Source organism: Hippopotamus amphibius, chromosome X (genome assembly GCF_030028045.1).
Source record: "Hippopotamus amphibius kiboko isolate mHipAmp2 chromosome X, mHipAmp2.hap2, whole genome shotgun sequence".
Classification (NCBI taxonomy): Eukaryota; Metazoa; Chordata; class Mammalia; order Artiodactyla; family Hippopotamidae; genus Hippopotamus; species Hippopotamus amphibius.
In genome coordinates, this window is record NC_080203.1 from 51,422,778 (window position 1) to 51,446,160 (window position 23,383).

The 23,383-nt window shown below is 36.5% G+C and overlaps 1 protein-coding gene across 4 annotated transcripts in view; it reads right to left on the bottom strand.

Annotated features, from left to right (window-relative positions):
- Positions 1 to 23,383, bottom strand: part of DIAPH2 (diaphanous related formin 2) — an 824,692-nt gene that overhangs the window by 442,508 nt on the left and 358,801 nt on the right. For all 4 annotated transcript variants that reach the window (XM_057717321.1, XM_057717320.1, XM_057717322.1 and 1 more), the window contains 2 exons: positions 16,658 to 16,759; positions 14,754 to 14,848 (listed from right to left, as the gene is read on the bottom strand). In XM_057717321.1, coding sequence (XP_057573304.1) covers positions 14,754 to 14,848; positions 16,658 to 16,759 — 197 coding nt within the window. The remainder of the gene's footprint in view (positions 1 to 14,753; positions 14,849 to 16,657; positions 16,760 to 23,383) is intronic.

Genomic DNA, 23,383 nt, shown 5'->3' on the forward strand with positions numbered 1-23,383 from the left:
AAAATAAACATAAGGTGTCTAAATGGTGTAAAATGAACTATTCAACACTATTAAGTTGTTAATGTAAAACAAAAAAACCACCTAGTATGTGATAAAGGAAAAAAAGTCAAATCTCACTAATAGAAGTGCCTGTATTCGCCAAAGAAAAATAATTAAGGCCTATATTTTAAACAATGCTTGATATTTGCAATTTAACGAGAATGAATCCTATGAGAACTTGAACTTAACATGAGTACTTTACATTCCTGGAAAGAGAATTTTTTAAACACATGGAACCAAGTTTTGTTTTTGCCTATAATAATCAAATGTCCAAAACCTCTGTCATGAGGGTTTCCAATGAACATAGAAAATAAAAGCAAATGATTGGAAGCTTCTTAAATTCTGAAAGTTTACCACCTCTATTTCAAAAATAAGAGTAATTCTTCAGACAGTTCTCAACCAGGGACAATGTTGCCCACTAGGGGACATGAGTCAATGTCTGAGGCATTTTTGGTTGTCAAAACTGCTGGGTTGCAGCTAGTGGGTAGAGGTTAAGGATACTGGTCAATATCCTACAATTTACAGGACAGCACTCCACAAAAAAGAATTAAGTCCTGTCTTAAGCATATGCTTTCAGCACTTGTCAAATACTTTAAAATTTATTTACTGTGTAATATTTAAGACATACAAAAACAGATACATAGTATAATGACTCTAGGTGCCTACACCGAGCTTAAGAAATAAAGAGCATTCAATCTCTCCCGTATTCCTTCCTGACTGCCTCTCAAAAATATTTTGTAAAGAGATTAAACATCTATATTACACTGTGTTAAAGTATACCATAGCATGTTAACTACACTATATTATGTTAAATTATACTATAACTATCATATGGTTTTACTAGATTTGGTGACTAGGTATAGTTCTACTTTACATAGGAAATCTAGAATTATAAAAGAACACTGAAAAAACAATATGGTAAATATTTATTCCTTGTATATAGAAAAGAATGTTTTGAATACCTACTGAATACACAAAAGAGGAAGTGGTTTTTATAAATATAACCAATTACAAAGGCTTCATACTTCATTAAATATATGACTGGCCAACAATCTTTGGATTCAAAGAAAATTAATATAGTAAAAAAAAGAGTAGGAAAATAGAAAAAAACGGTATAATTGTTCTCCACCTCTGTTAGTTTCATTGTGGGCACTGGAGCCTGGACATTCTGCCCTCCATTTCTCTTGGGCTGAGAGACTTCAGCTTTTTGTCCAATAGTAGCCTCATAGCTACAAGTTAGAGTAGGGAGGGTTGGGTCTAACCTTGCTTCTCATTTCCTAATTCAGGGTTCTGGGAGCCTGAGGAAAATGAGGGCACTTTCCAAGTTCTACAACTGCAAGGGAATTCCTGGTCAAGCCCAAATATCATTTCACTGCAACAGATTCAATGAATCTGTGGCATGAAAGGGCCAGAATGTCAATGAAATTCTACCATGGCTTGAAGTCTACAAGGCAGCATAAGACATGATCTCTGAGGCTACATCTTGCTCAACTATTAATAAGACCTACGCTCTGTTCAAAATATAGATAGGCTAAGGTTTTTTTTGCATTTTTAAAATATGGTTTACAATCTGATCAAGAAGAATCAATGAATTGTTTAAAGCTACCTCTTCTTTCTTTGTGAAACAGTCTGGTATCAACTGTGGACAACAGCAAAACCAGTGATGGTGACAACTGAAATACTGGTATTAATCAACAACAGACATAGAAGGGATGAAAATAGTCATCACATTTGCTTGGAATAGGTGTGATTTTACCAACAGACTGAAAGTAACAAACAGGGGCCAAAGAAAACTTCAATGAAGGAAGGGAAAAGAAAAAAACAAATTTACTCAACTAACCAGTTAGAAGCAAAATACGAAAAAGAACAGCAGCTCACAGATACAAGTATTTTGAGATCACAATAGCATGCCATAAAGTCACTATTTATTCCACCATGATGAGAAATGGGAAAGAAATGTTTTATGACTGCTACTGTCATTGCTAATGTTTCATTTTCCCTGAAGAATTATGAAAACAAATGTGGTGAATACAAGTTGTTATTTCAGAAAACAATGTTTTCAAATCCTACAATACTAATGCCATTATAGCCTTAATTGATATACTTGTAGTCTTCTAAAGTCATCAACCCTTGTAAAGTGCACGAGCACATGCAGACTCACAAGCCTGCATAAAATACAGATGGTCGATAGCCGCGTAAATAGATCAATGATTACAAAGATGGATTGAGGAGACAAAAACAAGCTCTACTATTACACATGCATGAACTTCCTGACTATAAGAATAATTATACTCTAGAACTGGTTAATTGAGGGAAGTTGAAGAATCTTTTCTCCCTGCAGAATCGATAGATACCCATCTATCTTTGATGACTTGGGAGGAGTACTGCCTGGAATCAAGGGAATGGATTCTATGACCTTTGCTTCACCCTCATCATTTTGTCAGGATCCAACAATAAGTTCTATAAATCATAAAATCTGTTTGGAGACATAAAGTAACAGTTGAAAACATAATTATGTGGCTACCTGTAGACCCTACACATTGGGTTCAGAGTTAGATACCTGAATGGGTTTCAGAAAAGTAACAGAGCCAGCATAAGTGGAAACTATCTGGGGGACAAAAAGCCAGCTGGAGCAATTCCATGCATGTGAAAGCAGCTTTTTTACCCCTTTCCTGTTTGCCCATTTCTGTTCCCCTCTAACCTGAAGAACCTAATTACAGAAATGAGATTACTAAGCTATTGAAACTAACTCCTGACTGATGCTCTCCTGAAAGCACACCATGCCTTGTCTAACCTGTTGATTCCTTTCCTAGATAAAGAGAAGTAAGAATGAAGAATTAAGCAGTTAAAAATGACTAGCTCTACTCCCAGTAGCGCCCTTAGCAATCCTTCAGGCAGATCACGCAGGCAAGATACCATCTGAAGAGAGAGTCAGCCAGTCTGATGCAATGGAGAAAGATGCAGAACCCAACCTCCTGCCTCGATGATTCGCTGAGATTCTTCCCCTGCGGCCATTTCTCCCTTTAAAAATCGTCATGGCTGAGCAGAATCTTCGGAGCTGGTCTCTGGACGAGTCCACCATCGCCTGAGATGGCCGGCTTTTCTGATTAAAGCACTTTCCTTTCTACTGACACTTGCCTCTCGAATTATTGGCTTATGAGCCGGTGAGCAGTCGAACCTGAGTTCAGCAACAAATGTATCGCAGAAAGGCATCTATGGAGGTATTTCTGTAATATCCAGGTAAGAAGGATATACCCTAGAGCTGTATTTCACCAAGGGAGAATTACTTACAAAGATTAGGGCTCTTTACAAAAAAGTATTTAAATGAAAGAAAGGAAGAAAGGCAGGGGGGTGGAGAAGGAAAGAAAGAAAGAGGGAAGTGAGAGAGAAGGTAAAAGGGAGGGAGGGATGGGAGAGTGGGAGGGAAGGAAAATTCACAGAAAACAAAGCAGGTGCAAGGGGAGCAGAAAATAGTATATCAGACAGTTGCATGCCCAACAGGAAGGCATCTGTCCCTTAAAAGTAAGGGCGACAAGAGACCAAAAGACAATAAATAGAACATTTGCTTTAAGGAATACAGGTGTCTGGTATATAGTGTGGACTGTTTCCAGAAAGAAGGGCAAGAAAATAACTACTTTATGGATGACACTCCAATTCAGGATATCAAAAGAGGTATCTTTTCCCCTGATATCATTCTCTTATTCATCACTCCTCAAAACTCTCTCTTGTGCTAGCTTTTGTGATGCATCAAAGAACCTGGCACTCCCTCTGATTTGCTGGCTCCCTTTGTTGTGATTTCTCTAACAACAGCCATCCCCTCAACCTGTGTGGTCTCCAGAAATGTGGACCTTTCACTTTTTTCACTACAATCCTCAAGGATTTCTCTGGTCTTTAAACTAGAACAATCATTTCTTTGCAAATGACTCCCTAAATCCTTAGTTTCAGTCCTCATCTCTATTCTGACTTCCAACACATTCTAATGCATTGTATCCTTAAAAATTTTTTTCCTCTACCCTGGAAATATTTTCTCTTCCACATGACTTGCCTCTTTTTATTAGTAGTACAACCGTTCTATCACCAAGATTTTTCAATGAATCTTTTCTTTGTAACTTCTTATTAAGCCATCTTTCCTCTTTTCTCTCTACCCACCATGTATTTCAGGGCTTCATTGTACCTTATACTTGTTTTTTTGTTGTTGTGGTGGTGGTGGTGTTTTTTTTTTTTTGGCTGTGCCACGCAGCTTGCGGGATCTTTGTTCCTTGACCAAGGATTGAACCCAGGACCTCAGCAGTGAAAGCATAAAGTGGTCCTAACCACTGGACCACCAGGGAATTCCTCTGTACCTTATACTTGAAGCTATAATTATCTCCCTATCTCTGATCTCTTTTCACAAAGCCATTTGGCATATTGCAGCTACAGGAATCTTCCTAAACACACATGTAACTGTGTCCAAATCCAATAGCTTGGCATTCAAGTTATCTACCAGGGGTCAAAAAGTCTGATACCTATAGGGACTAGGAATAAATCAGAGTGGGTAAAATACAGTGGGGGGGGGGGGTATGGCCTATGGCAAATGGGACAGTATGTGACATTCAAATTCTACCATTTAAGAACTACAAAGGCCGAGGAAAACATATCATGGGCCACTAATTTATGATCTCTATGCTTCAAGAGTACGACCCCAACAAATCTTATACATGCTCTTTCTCATTGCCACCCTACATGACTTCTGAGGCACACCAGAATATAGATATTTTCCTTTAGATGTTCAAGCCTTTGCCCACTATTCCCTTTTCCTAGCCTTCTCTAACTGAGCCCTAATAATGTTGCAAAGTCAAGTTTAAGTTACACTTCTCCCAAAAAACCACTGTAACCACAGGCTACCCTACAGCTCCCCTTCTGTGAGCCTCTGTACTAGCTTCTCTTTTTATTAGATTTTAATTTTTAGAGCGGTTTTAGGTTTACAGCAAAACTGAGCAGCTAATACAGAGAATTCCCATGTATTTCCTGCCCTTATACATGTATAGCCTCTCAACTATCCACACCCCCACTAAAATGCTACATCTGTAACAATCGATGAACCTCTGTTGACACATCAATACTGTCTAATATTTTTAAGGGAAACTTCTTTTTCCTTTTAAAATGTTTTTTTCCAGTTTTTTAAGATATATAACATTGTGAAAGGTTTTTTGTTTGTTTGTTTGTTTTTATTTATTCATTCATTCATTTATTTTGAAGTACACCAGTTTAAGATGTCAAATATGATGATGTGATATATGCATATACTGCAAAATGATTATTACAATCAGGTTCCTTAAAACACCCATCACAACACAGTCATAATTTTTCTTTATTCTGGTGAGGACTTTTAATTAAGACTGACTTACTCTCTCAGCAACTTTCAAATATACAGTACAGTAGTATTAAGTATAGTCACCATGGTGTACATTACATCTCCAGAACTTATTCATTTTATAGCTGGGATTTTGAACCCTTGAACCAGTTTCATCCATTCTACCCTTCCCTCCACCCTTAGCAAACAACAATCTACTCTGTTCCTATGACTTTGGCTTGTCTTAATTCCACATACAAGTGATACCCCACAGTATTTGTCTTTGCCTGACATATTTCACTTAGCATAATGCCCTCAAAGTCCACCCATGTTGTCACATATGGCAGGATTTCCTTCATTTTAAAATCTGAATAATATTTCTGTGTGTGTACGTATACATACATACATACATCACAACTTCTTTATCCCCACATCCGTCAATGGACACCTAGGTTGTTTGCATGCCTTAGCTATTACTAAAAAAAAAAAAATCCTGCAATGAACATGGCCATATGGATCGCTCTTTGATATGGTGATTTTATTTCCTTCAAATACATACAGAGAGGTGAGATTTCTGGATCATATGACAGTCCTATTTTAATTTTTTAAGGAATCTCCATACCTTTTCCCATAGTGGCTGTACCAACTTACATTCCCTCCAACAGTGTATAAGAGTTCCCTTTTTTCCATATCCTGACCAGCATTATCTATTTGATAATAACCATTCTAACAGGTGTGAGGTGATATCTCATTGTAGTTTTGATTTGCATCTCCCTGACGATTAGTGACATTGAGCACCTTTTTATGCATACGTTGGCCATTGGAATATCTTCTTTGGAAAATATCTATTCAAGTCCTTTGCCCAATTTATCTTGTAGTGTCCTTATCTGGCTTTAGTATCAGGGTAATGCTGGCCTCATAAAATGAGCTTATGAATGTTCCTTCTTCTTCAATTTTTTGCAAGTTTTTCAAAAGGATCGATGTTAATTCTTTTTCAAAGGCTTGGTAGAATTCACTAGTGAAACAATCTGATCCCAGACTTTTCTTTGAGAGGTTTTTGAATACTGTTTCAATCTCCTTAATCATTACTGATATGTTCATATTTTCTGTTTCTTCATGATTCATTCTTGGTAAGCTGTATGTCACTAGGAATTTATTAATTTCTTCAATTAGTTGGTATCTGTTTATTGTAGTCTCTTACTGATCCTTTCTATTTCTTTGATATGGGTTGCAATGTCTCCTCTTTCATTATGATTATATTTATCTGAGTCTTCTCTCTTTTTTCTTAGTCGAGCTAATGGTTTGTCAAATTTATCTTTTCAAAAAATTGGCTCTTAGTTTCATTGATCTTTTCTATTGTGTTTTAGTCCTATTTATTTCTGCTCCAATCTTTATTTCTTCCCTTCTACTAACTTTGGGATTAGTTTTTGCTTATTTTTCCATTTCTTTGAGGAGTAAAGTTAGGTTGTTTGAGATCTTTATTTTTTCTTGATGTGTTTATCCCTATAAACTTGCCTGTTAGGACTGCTTTTTTTCCCCAACCAATAAGTTCTGGTATGTTGTGTTTCCGTTTTGATTTGTCTCAAGGTATTTTTTTTCTTTCTTCTTTTTTTCCTTCTTTGATCCATTAGTTGTTCAGGAGTGTTATATTTAATTTCCATCTCTTTATTCATTTTCCAGCTTTCCTCCTGTTATTGATTTCTAGTTCTATATCACTGTGGCCAGAAAAGATAAGTGATACAATCTCAATCTTCTTAAATTTGCTATCTATTACCTATCATATGATCTATCTTGGAAAATGTTTCATGTGTACTTGAAAGGAATACGTAGGCTGCTGCTGTCGAATGAGATGTTTTGTATATGTCTGTTAGGTTCATTAAGTCATAGTGTTGTTCGAATCCACTGTTTACTTATTGATTCCCTGTATGGATGATCTAGCCATTGTTTAAAGTCCCCAATTACCTTATTGTTGTTTATTTCTCCTTTTAGCCCTTGTTTTAGTTCTATTAGTATTTACTTTATATATTTAGGTGTTCCAATGTTGGATGCATAAGTATTTACAACTGTTATATCTTCTTGATGAACTGACAACTTTATCATTACATAATGACTGTCTTTGTCTGTTTTGACCATTTTTTTGCTTACTATTTTGTCTGTTATAAGTATCACAACCTTTGCTTTCTTTTGGTTACTATTTGTTTGAAATATCTCTTTCCATTCCTTCGCTCTCAATCTACATGTGTACTTAAAGCTAAAGTCAGTCTCTTATAGACAGCATATCTTTCAATCTTGTTTTTATATATTCAGGCTATTCTATGTCTTTTGATTGGAAAATTTAATACATTTACCTTTAAAGTAATTGTTGATAGGCAGAAACTTGCTTTTGCCATTTGTTAATTGTTTCCTGAATGTTTTGTTCCTTGCTTCTTCTATTGCTCTCATCTTTTGTGATCTGAGTACTTTTTGTGGCAGTATGCTTGACTCCTTTATCATAATCTTTTGTGTATCCACTATAGGTTTTATTTTTGTGGTTACCATGAGGCTTACATAAAATATATTTATAACATCCTATTTTAACTGATAACAATTTAACTTCAATAGCATACTAAACTCTTTAATTTTACTTCTCACCCCCTCACAGTTTACATTATTTTAGGTTACTGATGTTACAATTTACATTTTTTATACTGTGTATCTAATAACAGATTATTGAAGTTATGATTATTTTTAATACATTTGTTTTTAACTTTTAAACTAGAGTTGTAAGTGAATTATGCAACACCATTATAATATTAGAGAATCTGACTTTGACTACATATTTACCATCACCAGTGAGTTTTACACATTCATATGTTTTTACAACTTAAATTAGTGTCTTTTCATTTTAGCTTGAATAACACCCTTTAGTATTTCTAGTACATCAGTCCTAGTGATGATAAACTCCTTCAGCTTTTGTTTGAGAAATTATTTATTTTTTCTTCATTTCTAAAGGACAGCTTTTCTGGGTAGAGTAGTCTTGGTTGACAGGTTTGTGTTTTTTCTTTCCTTTCAATATTTTGAATATACCATTACACATTTTCCTGGCCTGTAATATTTCTTTTGAGAAATTCACTGATAGTCCTGTAGGCTTTCTTCACTCTTTTTCATTCTTTTTCCGTTTTACTCCTATGACTGGATAATTTCAAATCCAGGTCACTTGTCTCTCTTCTGCTTGATCAAGTGTGATATTGAATGTCTCGAATTTTTCAGTTCAGTCATTGTATTACTCAGATCTAGGATTTCTGTTTTTGTTTTTGTTTTTTGATGGTCACTTTTTCTTTGTTGAACTTCTCATTTTGTTTTTGCATTGTTTTTCTAATTTTGTTTAGTTGTCTTTCTGTGTATTACTATAGTTCACTGAACTTCTTTAAGAGAATTGTTCTTAATTATTTTTCAGAAAGTTCATAGATCTCCATCTCTTTAAGGTCAGTTATTGGAGTTCCATTAGTTTCCTTTGGTGGTGTCGTTTTTACCTGATTCTTTGTGATTCTTGATTCCCTGCATTAGTATCTGCACATTTGAGTAAGTGGTCTTCTCTTCCTGAATTTATATGTTTGGTATCACAGAGTAAGACCTTCATTCATCAGCCCAACTTGGGGTACTAGATGAGTCAGCTGGTAGCATTTCTTCACAAGTGGGGCTTGCTATTGGAGTCCCAGTATCTGAGGTCAGAGAGGGTGCCACTGGTTGAGCTCCATTGTTGGGTGCAACTGCTGGCTGAGCTCCACATTCAAGCAGAGCCACTGGCTGGACTCCCAGCTTGGCTGGGGGTACTGACTGTGCTCTACGATCAGGTGGGGCCACTAACTGTGTTCCATAATCACTTCCGGTCAGGCGAGGTCACAGGCTATATTCCCTGGTAGGGTGGTGCTACTGTTGGATTTTGAAAGTGGGCAGGGCTATGGATGGGCTTTGCAATTGCTCCTGGTCAGCTGGGATCTCAGGCTGTGCTCTTTGAGTGAGTTGCACTGCTGGCTGGATTATGTTCAGTTGGAGCTGCAGGCTGTGTTCTGCCATCAAGTAGGGCTTCAGGCTGTGCCCTAATGTTGGGCAGGGCCACAGACTGGGCCTCACGAACCGGTAGGCTACTGGCTATGCTCTGCTCTTGAGCAAGGTCAGTGGGCTCTCTGGTGGAGAGGGGCCTCCAACTTTATCCTGCAGTTGGGTGGGGCTAGGGACTGTGCTCTGTGGTCAGGCATGGTCACTGTCTAGGGTCCCTTATCAGGTGAAGCAACAGGCTATGTTCCACAACTGGGCAGCATAACTGGCTGGGTTCCCTGCTTGGGTAAGGCTGTAGGCCTGGGCAAGGCTGGGTGTTCAGCAATTGGACAGGGTCATAGATTGCACTCTGCTGTTGCGTGGGGCTATAGGCTGGACTCTGTGGGTCGGTGTTACTGTACACCGGGCTCTGAGACTATCCAGGATCACTGTTCAGACTCCCTGGTTATGTGGAGCCAAAGAGTATGCTTAACAGTTGGGCAAGGCTCCTTGCTTGGCTCCCTGGCCAAGCAGGGCTGCAGCATGGGCTCCACAGTGGCCTGGGTTCCCAGGCTAGGCTACTTGGACAGGTAAGACTAGAGACTATGGTCAGCAGTTACACAGGGCTGCAAATCTGCTTTCCAGCCCAGGCAGGAGAGCAGAACAAGCTCCGTGGCTGGCACAGCCCATTGACCAGGCACCCAAATCAGGCAGAACTGTCCACCAAACCTCCTAGCTAGATGCGGCCACCAGTTTGGCTCTGAGGATGGGCAGAGCCACTGGACAGGATCTCTTCTTGGGTACTGGAACAAGCAGAAATGCAATGTGCCAAGATCTAAGTGCTGTTGCTGTAAGCCCCACCTCAACATTTCCACCTCTATCTGACCTCCAGTGGTTGAGCCCCACAATTCCCCCAGTTATCTCTGTGAAGCGTGGCCCAAATGGGCCTCTGGGAAGTGTCCCACAATGCTGGGGGAGCTAGATGTCCACCTAGGGTTCTCTTTTCCCAGTGGAGAAACGATAGGCCCAAGGGGCCCTCTCAATGCAGTGCTGTGCCATCCAAGAAGGGGCAATGTGACCAGAATGTAGCTGACCCTCTCACCCTTCTAATGGTACTTAGTCTCTGTGGCCAAGGAGGGTGCTATAGCCTCACCCCTGGGTCCGGTGCCTTTTCTATAGACAGTGTGACAATGGCTGAAGCTAGGAACGACTTATGTCCGCCATCTCGACTGGCAAACTTTTCTGTACTAGTTTCTATCTTCTTTGTCTTTGCCATGAACCCTTTAACACCAGCTTATGGATCCCTTCTTAGAATAAAGTAAAATACATAAAAATACAAAAGAAACCAATTATACTGAAACAGTTCTCAAGACATTTACAAAAATAAATTGTGACATAGCAATAGACGTGCTTCTTGATTAAAGCATTAAAAAATAAGATCTAGTGGCAGCTTTAATAACTAGTGTAATTTTGAAGTAGTAAATGACTGTAAACAACATTTCAAGATATCTGCCACAAATTTAATGTGATATGAAAATATTTATTATTTCTATTAGTGACAAAATTAGAGGTACTGTTAATACTACTTTGGTCTGTTGACAATATTGTTAATCAGGTGAAATACTAAATATTAGTTAGCAGGTAAAGAAAATAAAAATGCAGTATTTTTCACATCTAAGTTCAGGAGCCTCTGAATTCTCTCCATTGGTCCCCCAAGGCGTCTTTGCACCCCTGATTAAAAACCCCTGCTTTATACATATCTTTGTAATTATTCTGCAACAATTTTATACTGCCTTCTGTGTTAATCATCTTTTCTGCATAGGCTTTGTGAATATGACCATAAACTCCCTACCAACATGATATTCCTCAGCATTTAAGAATCATTTTCATGCACTAATGTTCTAAAATAGAATACACTTTAATTTTTCCGTCAACACTTGAGTCACTTTTTTAAAAGTGCTAATTTCTTTTTCTTTGTCAATGTTCTATATGTAAGTGTGCCTACAAATATTTCATTCTTACCAGTGATATCCTAAAAACATTGGTCTTAGAGTTTTCTCTCAATAGATCAAATTACTTACACTAAAGCCGATTTTCAAAGCTGAAATAATAACTCCAAGAATCACCTAAATTTCGTACACATTATTTGGAACTAACTCATAACTGCATATATTAGAAGCTCCTCAACAATTTCAGGATATGGTGCACTTCTTAACTGTTTCTACGTGTTCTTGTAAGTATTTTAGGACTTTCCCCCTTCTTCCATATAGTGAACTTGGTTTCTAGCTTAAATTTAAATACTTTGAAATAAAGGAGACATTAGTATTTTTATTAATAACCTTAAATTTGGGGCTTGATCTTGCTGATTAAATTAATGTTTTTTGTGTTTTGTTTTATTTTGTTTCTTGGCTTTTGGTTTTTTTAGTAAGGTATTTATCCTGCCAAGTAACTAAAATCTATTAGTTTTCTGGCAGGAAAGAGCCTATTGACCCATACTAGGAGAGATAATACTGGTGTTAAGTCAAGTCTCTGGGAAGCAGTGTGTCCTTGTTTTTTGTTGTTTTTGTTGTTATGAGGAGACAACCATGCCACATGAGCAACAAACTATGATTATGCATGGATGGAGTTTAGCACTGTAATCAAATAGAACTTACAACAAAGTTAATCTGATGATACATATTTAATGCTATGCACTATCAATGTGCTACATGGTAATTAGACATAAATGGTAAGCAGCTCCTTTGAATGGCAAATTGATGTTACTTTTGCATCACTGAAGCAAACCCTTTCTAGGATGGGAGGGAGAAAGGCAGTGGTGAATCTAGTCTTTTCTCTGGCCTGAGGGAAGCAGTCTCCTTTGGGTACTTGAAAATCAAATGACCGTTTCCACCCAGGATCTTCCTTCTTACTAGAAGATACTCAGACACTGGATTTGTCTGCATAAACACAATATTAACTTTAATAACTCAGATGAAGTTATTCACCATTTGTGCACAATTCCAATCATGCATACTATTAAATTACATGTTAAATTGTTTTCTCCTACAAACACAAGTAAGAAAATGAGTTTTGACTGAGCAGGGTAAGGAATGAAAGGAAATTTTAGAGTATCTGGCATTAAGGAGGAAAGCAAGCCAGCTTGGAAAAAAGTCCTCAGTGGCATGCTTTCAACAAAAAGAAAGCACAAAATTGTTGGGGCAAAGGATGCAAGTGATAAAACACACAGAGATGTGCAAAAGAGAAAGATACAGGCTTAGAAAAGGGAATGGATGTCTAGAAAAGAGGAAGAGCTAAGACCGAAACAGGTTAACCCATCCCCAGCAGATAGGAAACGCATGGAAGCACTGGGAATAACACTCACAGAAAGAGCCTGGCAGGATCTATTCTATACTTTGTGATTCTCCTTCACTCACCTTCCCAGATTTAGCATAATAATATGATTTCACAAGCAGTCCTTTTGACTGCCTAGTGGATGAGCTGAAACCAGGTAAATTCAATAATTCAGACATAATTTACTGCCATCTCCAAATTGAAAGCAATTCATTCCACCCAAGTGGACCACGCAATTCACAGAGAGAAACAAATACGTATCATTTATGCTACAAAATCAAGTGAAACAAACAAACAAAAAATCCCAGGTAATACGTTTCTATATATACATTTTTAAAGCTTGTTGCATGTTAGAGGGCCATTCATAAGTGAGACTCCTTCTGTTTCTTACATTCTCTAAAGAGCTGAAAACATGACTTAAAATATAATAATTGTTTTTAATGTTACTGGTAAATACATATCACGGTAGCATTCTGCATATTTACATTCTTTTTTATTTCCTAAGACATGTGAAGGAAAAGCTGCAGCTTTAACGGGTAAAATAAATGCCCACATTGATTAATTCTTCAAAATATGATTCTCTTTTACTATAATTAGATTATATAGAAAAGACTAGAAAGCTTCAACTATTGAATAGGAGTCAGATGTTTGTTTGCCTTATTGTACTTTGAAAGGACACTGTCCAGCTGGGGAAAAAAGAGGGAGAACTAAGTTGCATTTAGGCTTCTTAACTTGCTCATTCATTCTGACTATTGTGTAAAGAATCATGGGACTAAGGCCAGCAGCACAAATGTGAGCAGCTCTCCATTTCAACTCAGAAAACTCTGGACTTGCTAGTTGGACGAAGAAAACACATTTTTCAAAAAACTTTTCCACGAGGGGATTTCTTAGCACAGTGTAACTTTTGCTGAGGTTAGTAAAGGTGTGTCATGATAATAAAGAGCCTACATAAACTCATTAAACCGTAGTCCTGTAGGGAATAAATATATCTGTATTTAAAACACATACATGAGGTAAACTGTAATGCAAGCCTACACTACACAATGGAGAAACTTCCATATAGACACAGCCTGCTCAAATGACAGACACTGGTGCTCTGAGGACTGAGAGACAGTCTAAAGAAGATATGACAAAATTGTTACAGCCTAAACTACTCAATCTTCTTAAAATCAAAGCAAGCCACATGGCTCAAAAACAAACAACAACAACAAAAAACCTGCAATGACTATGCCCATCTATGAAAAATCTTGCAGTTCTTCCTCCCAAAAATTAAACCAGACAGGGCCAAACATACCAAGAATTCTAAGAATTAGATCCAATAGAGTGCTTTACTCTACCAAGCAGTTTATTTGGTATAATCCTCACAGTGACCTAGTAATCTCAGATGAGAAGACAGGGCTTTAGCAAACTGACATAGTTTGCCCATACGAGGCAGAATAATACACTAAAAAGAGCAATGGCTTTAGAGTCATGATACAATTTGTTCGGAGTCTCAGCTCTACTACTCTGCCGCTTACCAGCTAGGTGACAGTGGGCAATCTCTCTAAGCCTCAGTTTTCTGATCTGTAAAATGAGGATAATAGTACTTATCTTATAGGACTGTTGCAGGACTCAATGAGACAAAATAAATAAAGTGCTTGGCACAATCGCCAGCACACGTTAAGTGCCTAACAAGGGATAACTTTACCATTTACCCATTGATACTGAGGAAGCGATTTAACCGCTTGGCCTGTACGCTTTTAGGTCCATACAATGGTAATAACAATGTCTACCTGAAAGAGTCATTGTGATGACGAAATATATGTGTCTACATGTGCACAGACTTAAATTTCAAAGGACAGATATCTAATAAATGGCAGGCACCTACCTAGAACCTAGATCGTCTACGTTGAGTCCTCTCACTATCCACCACAGCTAGATATTCCTAATTCTATTATCCAAACATAGAAGAACATTTTCACACAACTCCGTTGAGAAGATAGCAATCTAGAAACACCTGTGAAAATGAAATTTAAAAGCAAAATATGCAAGGTACCTGAATTAAGGCCTCACTCAACATGTCTTCATTAACTTCCAGAATGATGTTTTTTATTTCTTCATATGGCATTCGATATGATCCTAGGAAGATAGCTAAAACAAAAATTGATTTTATTAAGAAGAGAGCACCATCACAATTTTAAAGTTCTAATAAATACTTAATTCCCATTTCACAGACTTAGAATACGAAATTCCTGTCACTAATAATAATTTACAGGATTATGAACAAACAAAAGTAGTTTCCATTTGATGGACTACGCTACTCATCTAGGCAAAATAGCCTATTAGCTCAGGTTCTAATGTTTACAGCTCATGCGTATTTATGCACAAGATAAAACTACCAACAGCAAGATGACTACACGCGTATGCATTCTAGATGAGGCTAATACAGAATAACCCATGAAAAATTAGAAATTTTATCTCAAGTTGCCCTTTTAATTCTGCGTAGAATTTACTGTGGAGGTTGTGAGATGCATCCAATACAGCACTTCTCAAGAACGACAGTAAAGTAACCTGATACTAAAAAAACCCATATGAATCTACTTTGCCGTTCTCCCACATAAGAAAAAATTAAAATGTCTGAATCATCAATGTTCTCTGCATCCCTGATGACATTCATGAGGTATGCTATCCGTTGCTTTTATGCTGAATCACGATTTCCCTTGTCAACTTTTTCTTAATTGGATATATATACTATGTCATATGGGAATAATTCAACAAATTACACCTAGGAAAGCTTACACTGACTCAGAAAGCATTGTTCAACAATACATTCCACTTTAACCTCCACTGAACATACTTTTTAAAGAACATACATGTATTCTTATCACCAGAACATGAATATGTTCCTAAGAATCTTTTTTTTTTTTATGGAGGGGTCTATATGACTTCACTGGTACCTAAAGAAAAAGCATCCTCCCTGTCCAGGCAAATGATCATCTAGACATAAACACCAAATGAGATTTCCACAATCCAAGTACATCATGTTGACAGATATCAACTAGCAATTAAGATCATACTGTGTTCTAAAAAAAGAAAAAAGTACTGAACATCCACTTTATGAAAAAAAAAAAAGGACCATCAGGTAAGCAATGTACACATACAGAACAGCTATTAGGAGGCTACTTTTCTGACAGCAACATTCCTACTGACACAAGAATGAGAATGACAAGTTGTTTAATTTGATTCCTTCACAAAATAAACTCCCATGGTATTTCTTTGCGTAATTAGAAATGCTTGATGTGCTGAAATTTCTCATGCATAGTGTTTTAGTATCCTCAGAATATAAACATGGCGTACTGTGGTAACCAAAAACAAAAAACAAAAAAAAGCTGAATTTAATACAGAGGGAAGACTATGTCAAAAAAAAAAAACTTAGGGCCTACATAAATAAAGATGAGTTTAACTGTCTAGCTACTTTAGGAAAAGAGTACTTAACAGCTGACTGGTTTGTTAAAGGCTTTAAGGTTCACTAACCATTTTAAAGTACAGTGGTTAACAACTAGCTCACATCACAATTCCTTCAAATGTAAAGCAATAGCAGTAAAATGATTTGTCCAATGTGACTAGTGAATACTCTAAAACTATCACTCCCATGCCTGGGCAGAAGGAAAAATAAATAAATAAATAACTCTACCTTTCCTCTCACAGCAGCGTCTAACAAAGCTGAATGATCAGTACTTTCCAAAGCTTTATTATTCACAAATTTCACCTGGCCTGGCTAAGGCTAAATTATGGTGGTCCCCATTCTGGCTGAATGACAAAAAGGTAGCCTACATTATGTTTACACAGAATTCTGTTTCTAGCAGATGCTAAAAATACCTGTTCAAAGAAGTTACAACTTTGTTTTAAATACATTCAACAACCCTCACCACCGCTCCCTACTGAGAAAATATCACGTACACAGATTCTGCGCTGTTTTGGGATCCAAAATTCTTAGCTCTTTCACTTTCTTCTTTGCAGGCAGGGTCTTCTTTTCTATTACAGCTTCTGCATTCTTTTGAACTGAAAGAAAAATGTTGATTCATAAATAATAATAGTGCTAATCCAAATACATGGAATGACATTAGTAAGGCATATTAACTACATTAATAAACCTCATGCCCAAATCAATAAATGGGTTTACTTCATTAGTTCAAGGAAGAGGATAAGCATAAAAATATAGACCTGTTTAGAGGTTTCCCTACAAATTAAATATTAGCACTTAAGCAGAAAAGATAAGCCAAATAGAACCAAAAATCAATTGCTGCTTCTTACCTAATGTGCAGCATTAATTACTCCTTTACCAGGTTCCTACAGCAGCACTGGAATTAAATATATAGTAAAATCTCCCTAATTTGAACTAATTGAGGAAAAAGGCAGACATGCATTTATCCTAAAATATGCTAAAAATGAGGCAGGACTTTAATTCAGTGAAATTACTTTAAAGATATCTAAGGTAACTTTAACTGCTAAACAGGCTCCCATATAAAAACTCCTGCTGAGACTGCTTTGAAGAATAGATATGCACCATTTGCAAGTTAGGCAACCGTTAGCACCTATTTGCATACCCATAATTAACAAACCTCAAAGACATGGTCTTTGGAGTAAGTTCCCTTTGTCTCCCTCACCATTTTTTAGTGCTCTTTGCTTTCTCTGAGCCAAAGATTTATTTACCCTATATTCAGAAGGTAATCCTAAGTTCCAAACAGTTAAAACGTCCTGAAACTGTGAGGAGTGACAGTGCCAAGGAAGGGCTTTAGAACCCCATGACCTCCATCAGCCCTCGCCCCAAATGAGCCATCCCCCAAACCAAAGTGAAAAACAACATGCTGTCTACTAAGAAAATGAAGATTGATGTCAGATCCCTAAACCCCTCCTACATAGAAATTCCACAGCTACCACTATATTCCTGTGTTTCCAGTTTCTCTCTTCTAATATAAAAACAAGGTTGTAGGTAATGGGACCATGAAAAAATATGAGAAAAGTAAAGCTGACATTTCTCAGTCAAGTAGAATGATATGCTCTTGGCCCCAAACACTTGCTGCTAAATTTCATCACTAAATCACATGGCCATCATCATGCTGTTTCTTTATTACTTTTAAAAAACATAACCTCATTTGAGGCAATCAGTATTCTTGTTATGTCTACTTGATCTTTGTTATGGAGATCACAAATGAGTTACTGATTTTCTTTAGAGGAAAAGTAACCCAGGACCACAGGACATTTTTTGCTAAGTAAGCTATGTGTTCACAGATGTGAGCATCTGAGAAACTTTCTAGAAGGCATCAAAATATTGTGGGTCCATTAAGACTTTCCCTTTGTTTTACTGATGCAAAATATAGGAAAATTAAATGAAGGTACTACAAAAATAACAAAAAAAAAAATAATTACCTGAATAACTAAATTCCTAACAGTCAGTGCTAAGCTTTACAAGTATAACCAATCTAAAGTGATGCAGAGTCCAATCAGGCTAGATAATTACACTTGATAATCATGATATTATGGGAGGGACAAAGAGTTTGCCCTGTTTACTCAAGACAAGAGAGTTACTGGTCAATTGGAAGAAAAATGACTTTTAACATATTTCTTTTAAAATCATCACAAGTGTTCCCCAAAGGATCTAAGAGTACAGTGTCTCTCCTATAAAATAATCAGCACTTTAATTTATCCTAATTTTCAAGCCACTCCCAGCTTAAGACAACTCTGTATAAAGAAACCACAGTCCAAGAGTCAATCCTTTTGTCAATAAAAACACTATCTGAATTGTAATGAAATTACTTATAGTATCATTCAGAAATGTGTCCTAGTCAAACAAGTAGTCAAGAAAACTGTCCTAATCTTTCAATATGCCTTAAATCCCACTATGGGAGACTAATTAACAAAGTATATATGCGACGAAAATACTATAGTATGAAAAACAAATTAAGATGATGCTGCAAACTAACAGACTCCTCGCTAACCCAGGCATATACAATGCTCATTTTGTACGACTTGATATTTTCGCTTTTTTTTTAATTAAAGTATATTTCGATCTCTCCCCTTTCAAATGAACAAGCTGTTTAAAATTAAGATTACCTCTCTTAAATATCTTGAGTTCACAGTTTTGTTTTTTGAATCTTAGTATATTTTCCTTGTATTATACAATTTTATCTTGGGTTCAAGAAATGGTAAGAATTCCATGAGTGGGCACTGCTGTTCTGAGAAACATTAGAGCAAAGCTGGTTTAAAATAACTCCTTAACTAGACAGGCTTTCAGAAACAATAATGTTTTCACCAGGATCAGTAGATACTGACCAGTGGCTATTATCACCTTTGCCTTTCTTGGCTTTAAAAGTATTCCTTAGCAATCACATGATGACCTAGAGGGGTGGGATAAGGAGGGTAGGAGGGATGCTGGGGAGGGAGGCTCAAGAGGGAGGGAATATGGGAATATATGTATAAATACAGCTGATTCACTCTGTTGTACAGAGGAAGCTGGCACAACAGTGTAAAGCTATTATACTCCAATAAAGATCAAAAAAAACCAAAAAAGTATTCCTTAGCAATCACAACCATAGGCTGAAATAAATAAAGAATTTGAAGAGAGGCAACAATACATGAAATTTATCTATATACTTTTGAAGCTTTCCTATATTGAAAAGTTCCTGCTTTCATAATGACTAAAAAATGCCACTTGTCCTAAGATGCTTTAATTTCATATATGTGTCTAATACTTAAAAACTTAAATATTCCATAACTTAATTTAAAATGGGTAATCCCATAACTTGATTAAAACTTAAACAGATTATCTCTCCAAGGAAGACATGCGGAATGGCTAACAGGTTTATGAAAAGATGTTCAACATTACTAATCATAAAGGAAATGCAAATCAAAACCACAATGAGACATCACCTCACATCTGTTAAGATGGCCACATTAAAAAAAAAAAAAGATAAGTGTTGGTGAGGATGTAGAGAAATGGGAACCTTTGTACACTGTTGGTAGGAATGTCAAATGGTACAGCCAATAGCGCCACTAGGGAAAACAGTATGGAGATTCCTCAAATAATTAAAATAGAACTACCACACAATTCAGCAATCCCATTTCTGGGTATATACCCAAAAGAATTTAAATTCAAATCTTGAAGAGTTATCTGCGCTCCTACATTTACTGCAGCATTATTCACAATAGCCAAGATATCGAAACAATCTAAATGTCCATCAAAGGATGAATGAATAAAGAAAGTGTGGCATATACATATAATGGAATATTATTTAGCTTTCAAAAAGAAGGAAACCCTCCAAATAGCCAAAGCAATCTTGAGAAAGAAAAACGGAGCTGGAGGAATTAGGCTCCCTGACTTAAGACTATACTACAAAACTACAGTAATCAAGACAGTATGGTATTGGCACAAAAACAGAAATATAGACCAATGGAACAGGATAGAAAGCCCAGAGGTAAACCCATACACCTACGGTCACCTAATCTATGACAAAGAGGGCAAGAATATACAATGGAGAAAAGACAGCCTCTTCAATAAGTGGTTCTGGGAAAACAGGACAGCTACATGTAAAAGAAAAAAATTAGAACACTCCATAACACCATACACAAAAATAAACTCAAAGTGGATTAAAGACCTAAATGTAAGGCCAGACACTATAAAACTCTTAGAGGAAAACATAAGCAGAACACTCTTTGACATAAATCACAGCAAGATCTTTTATGACTCACCTCCTAGAGTAATAAAAAAAAAAACAAGAATAAACAAATGGGACCTAATGAAACTTAAAAGCTTTTGCACAGCAAAGGAAACAATAAACAAGACGAAAAGACAACCGTCAGAATGGGAGAAAATATTTGCAAACTAAGCAATTGACAAAGGATTAATCTCCAAAATATACAAACAGCTCACGCAGCTCAATATCAAAAAAACAAACAGCCCAATCAAAAAACGGTGGAAGATGTAAACAGACATTTCTCCAAAGAAGACATACAGATGGCCAACAAACATATGAAAAGATGCTCAACATCACTAATCATTAGAGAAATGCAAATCAAATCTACAATGAGGTATCACCTCACACCAGTCAGAATGGCCATCATCAAAAAATCTACAAACAATAAATGCTGGAGAGGGTGTGGAGAAAAGGGAACCACCCTCTTGTACTGTTGGTGGGAACGTAAATTGATACAGCCACTATAGAGAACAGTATGAGGTTCCTTAAAAAACTAAAAACAGAACTACCATATGACCCAGTAACCCCACTGCTGGACATATACCCAGAGAAAACCATAATTCAAAAAGACACACGCACCCCAGTGTTCATCGCAGTACTATTTATAATAGCCAAGACATGGCAGCAACCTAAATCGACAGAGGAATGGATAAAGAAGATGTGATACATATATACAATGGAATATTACTCAGCCATTAAAAGGAATGAAATTGAGTTATTTGTAGTGAGGTGGATGGACCCAGAGTCTGTCACACAGAGCGAAATAAGCCAGAAACAGAAAAACAAATATCATATATTAACGCGTATATGTGGAATCTAAAAAAATGGTACAGCTGATCTTATTTGCAAAGCAGAAATAGACACACAGACATAGAGAACAAACGTATGAATACCAAGGGGGAAGGGGGCGGTGCGATGAACTGGGAGATTGGGATTGACATACATACACTATTGATACCATGTATAAAATAGATGACTAATGAGAACCTACTGTATAACTCTACTCAATGCTCTATGGTGACCTAAATGGAAAGAAAATCCAAAAAAGAGGGGATATTATGTATACGTATAGCTGATTCACTTTGCTGTACAGTAAAAACTAACACAACATTGTAAAGCAACTATACTCCAAAAAAATTAATTAAAAAAAAAAAGAAAAAGAAAGAAAATCACTCTCCTCGAGTACACAGAAAAATCAAGAAAGAAAGAAGGAAATCCTGCCACATGCAACATGGATGAACCTGGAGGACATTATGCTAAGTGAAACAAGCAATTCACAAAAGGGCAAATGCTGCAATGATTACACTTCTTTGAAGCATCTAAAATGTCACACTCATAGAAACAGTGTAGAATGGTGGTTGCCAGGAGCTGGAGGGAGTGGGAAATGGGGCATTACTGTTCAATGGGTTATACAAGTTAAACAAGTTCTGGAGATCTGTGGTACAACACTGAGCCTTACAGTTAACAGTACTGTATTGTGCACTTAAAAGTTTGTTACGAGGATAGATTTCATGCTAAATACGCTTATAACAACAAAAATAAATAAAACTTTAATTTTAAAACAAAGTAAATTATAGTGATTCTATAATTATTTCAAATTACTTGAATGGGACTAAACAGACGTTTTTTAATTCTCAATAGAAAAACTTCAAGAATTGATTTTATCTTCAGTGGCCCTATGATCCCCAGGTTCATAATGAGGCCTCCAGTCGTATGTGATCTCTCCCTGTGCAAATGAAAACCCATAAGCCACTGGGTTTGAAACCGATGGATTAAATTAATTTGAGTGCTTAAATTGGCACTGCTAATTGACCAAATAATAATGAAGCATTATAAAACACTGTCTGTAGGAAGATAATGATGTAATAATAAGGACATTTGTATTATTAAAGATATGTTAACATCAAGTTACTAATTATCTACGATAAAATGCCCACTGAGTATTCTTATATTTCCTATAATACATGGATTTTTACATGCAACTGTACTGTAAATTTATTCCTTTACAACTGAGGGATGCTCATCAGCATAAGTAAAGTAAACATGGTTATATTCTTTCCCCAATCTAATTTAGGCAATGTTCAGGAATCCCCTATTAATTTCCGCTCTCCCAGTGGGTATACAGAACATATGACAAGATGTTTGTAATCTGCAGCAAATATTAAGATAATGTAAATGGGTAACACTGAATGATTTACATGGTGATAACTAACCATAAATCATAATTCTTATAACTAATTTCTCTCAAAATTCCTGTGAGAAAGATTGATTCCTGAAGTCAGCATCAATACTATTCATTCATTCACTCATTCATCCAGCAAATACTTGTTGAACACCTACTATTTGTTAGCCTAGCATGAGCATACAATGGTACACAAGACAAATGTCTATTCATGTCTTTAGTAAGTGGTCACAGGAAAATTACTAATTATGGAGGTATCATTGAAAGATACCTAACAATTGTAATTTCCTTATCCATAATAATATAGCTTGAAAGAATACATGCATAGCACTCAGCAAATCTCCTTTTTGTTATTGGAAGCCACAGTTCCATATTAGAGAATACTATTATCTTTAAATCAGCATCAACTGATGTGTTACATCAGATGATAAGTACACAGAAAAGTAAAATATGACACTTCCCATTAAGTGCGCTATATACAAAGCCAGGGTAAATAAAGCTAACAATAGTAGTGTTCCAAGCCACAATGAAAATTTATACAGCGCCATGCATACATACATGCACATATATTCAACAAGTAATATCCAACTGTCATCTTAGATATATCATACAAATAAAATAGCTGTGATCTCCCGACATACATACATATTTTATCCACACGCACACAATTCCAGAAGTGATTCTAACTATATGGAAATAACTTTTCATGCGTTAGTTGAAACAGCCGCTATTTTAACTTCAATTAACAAT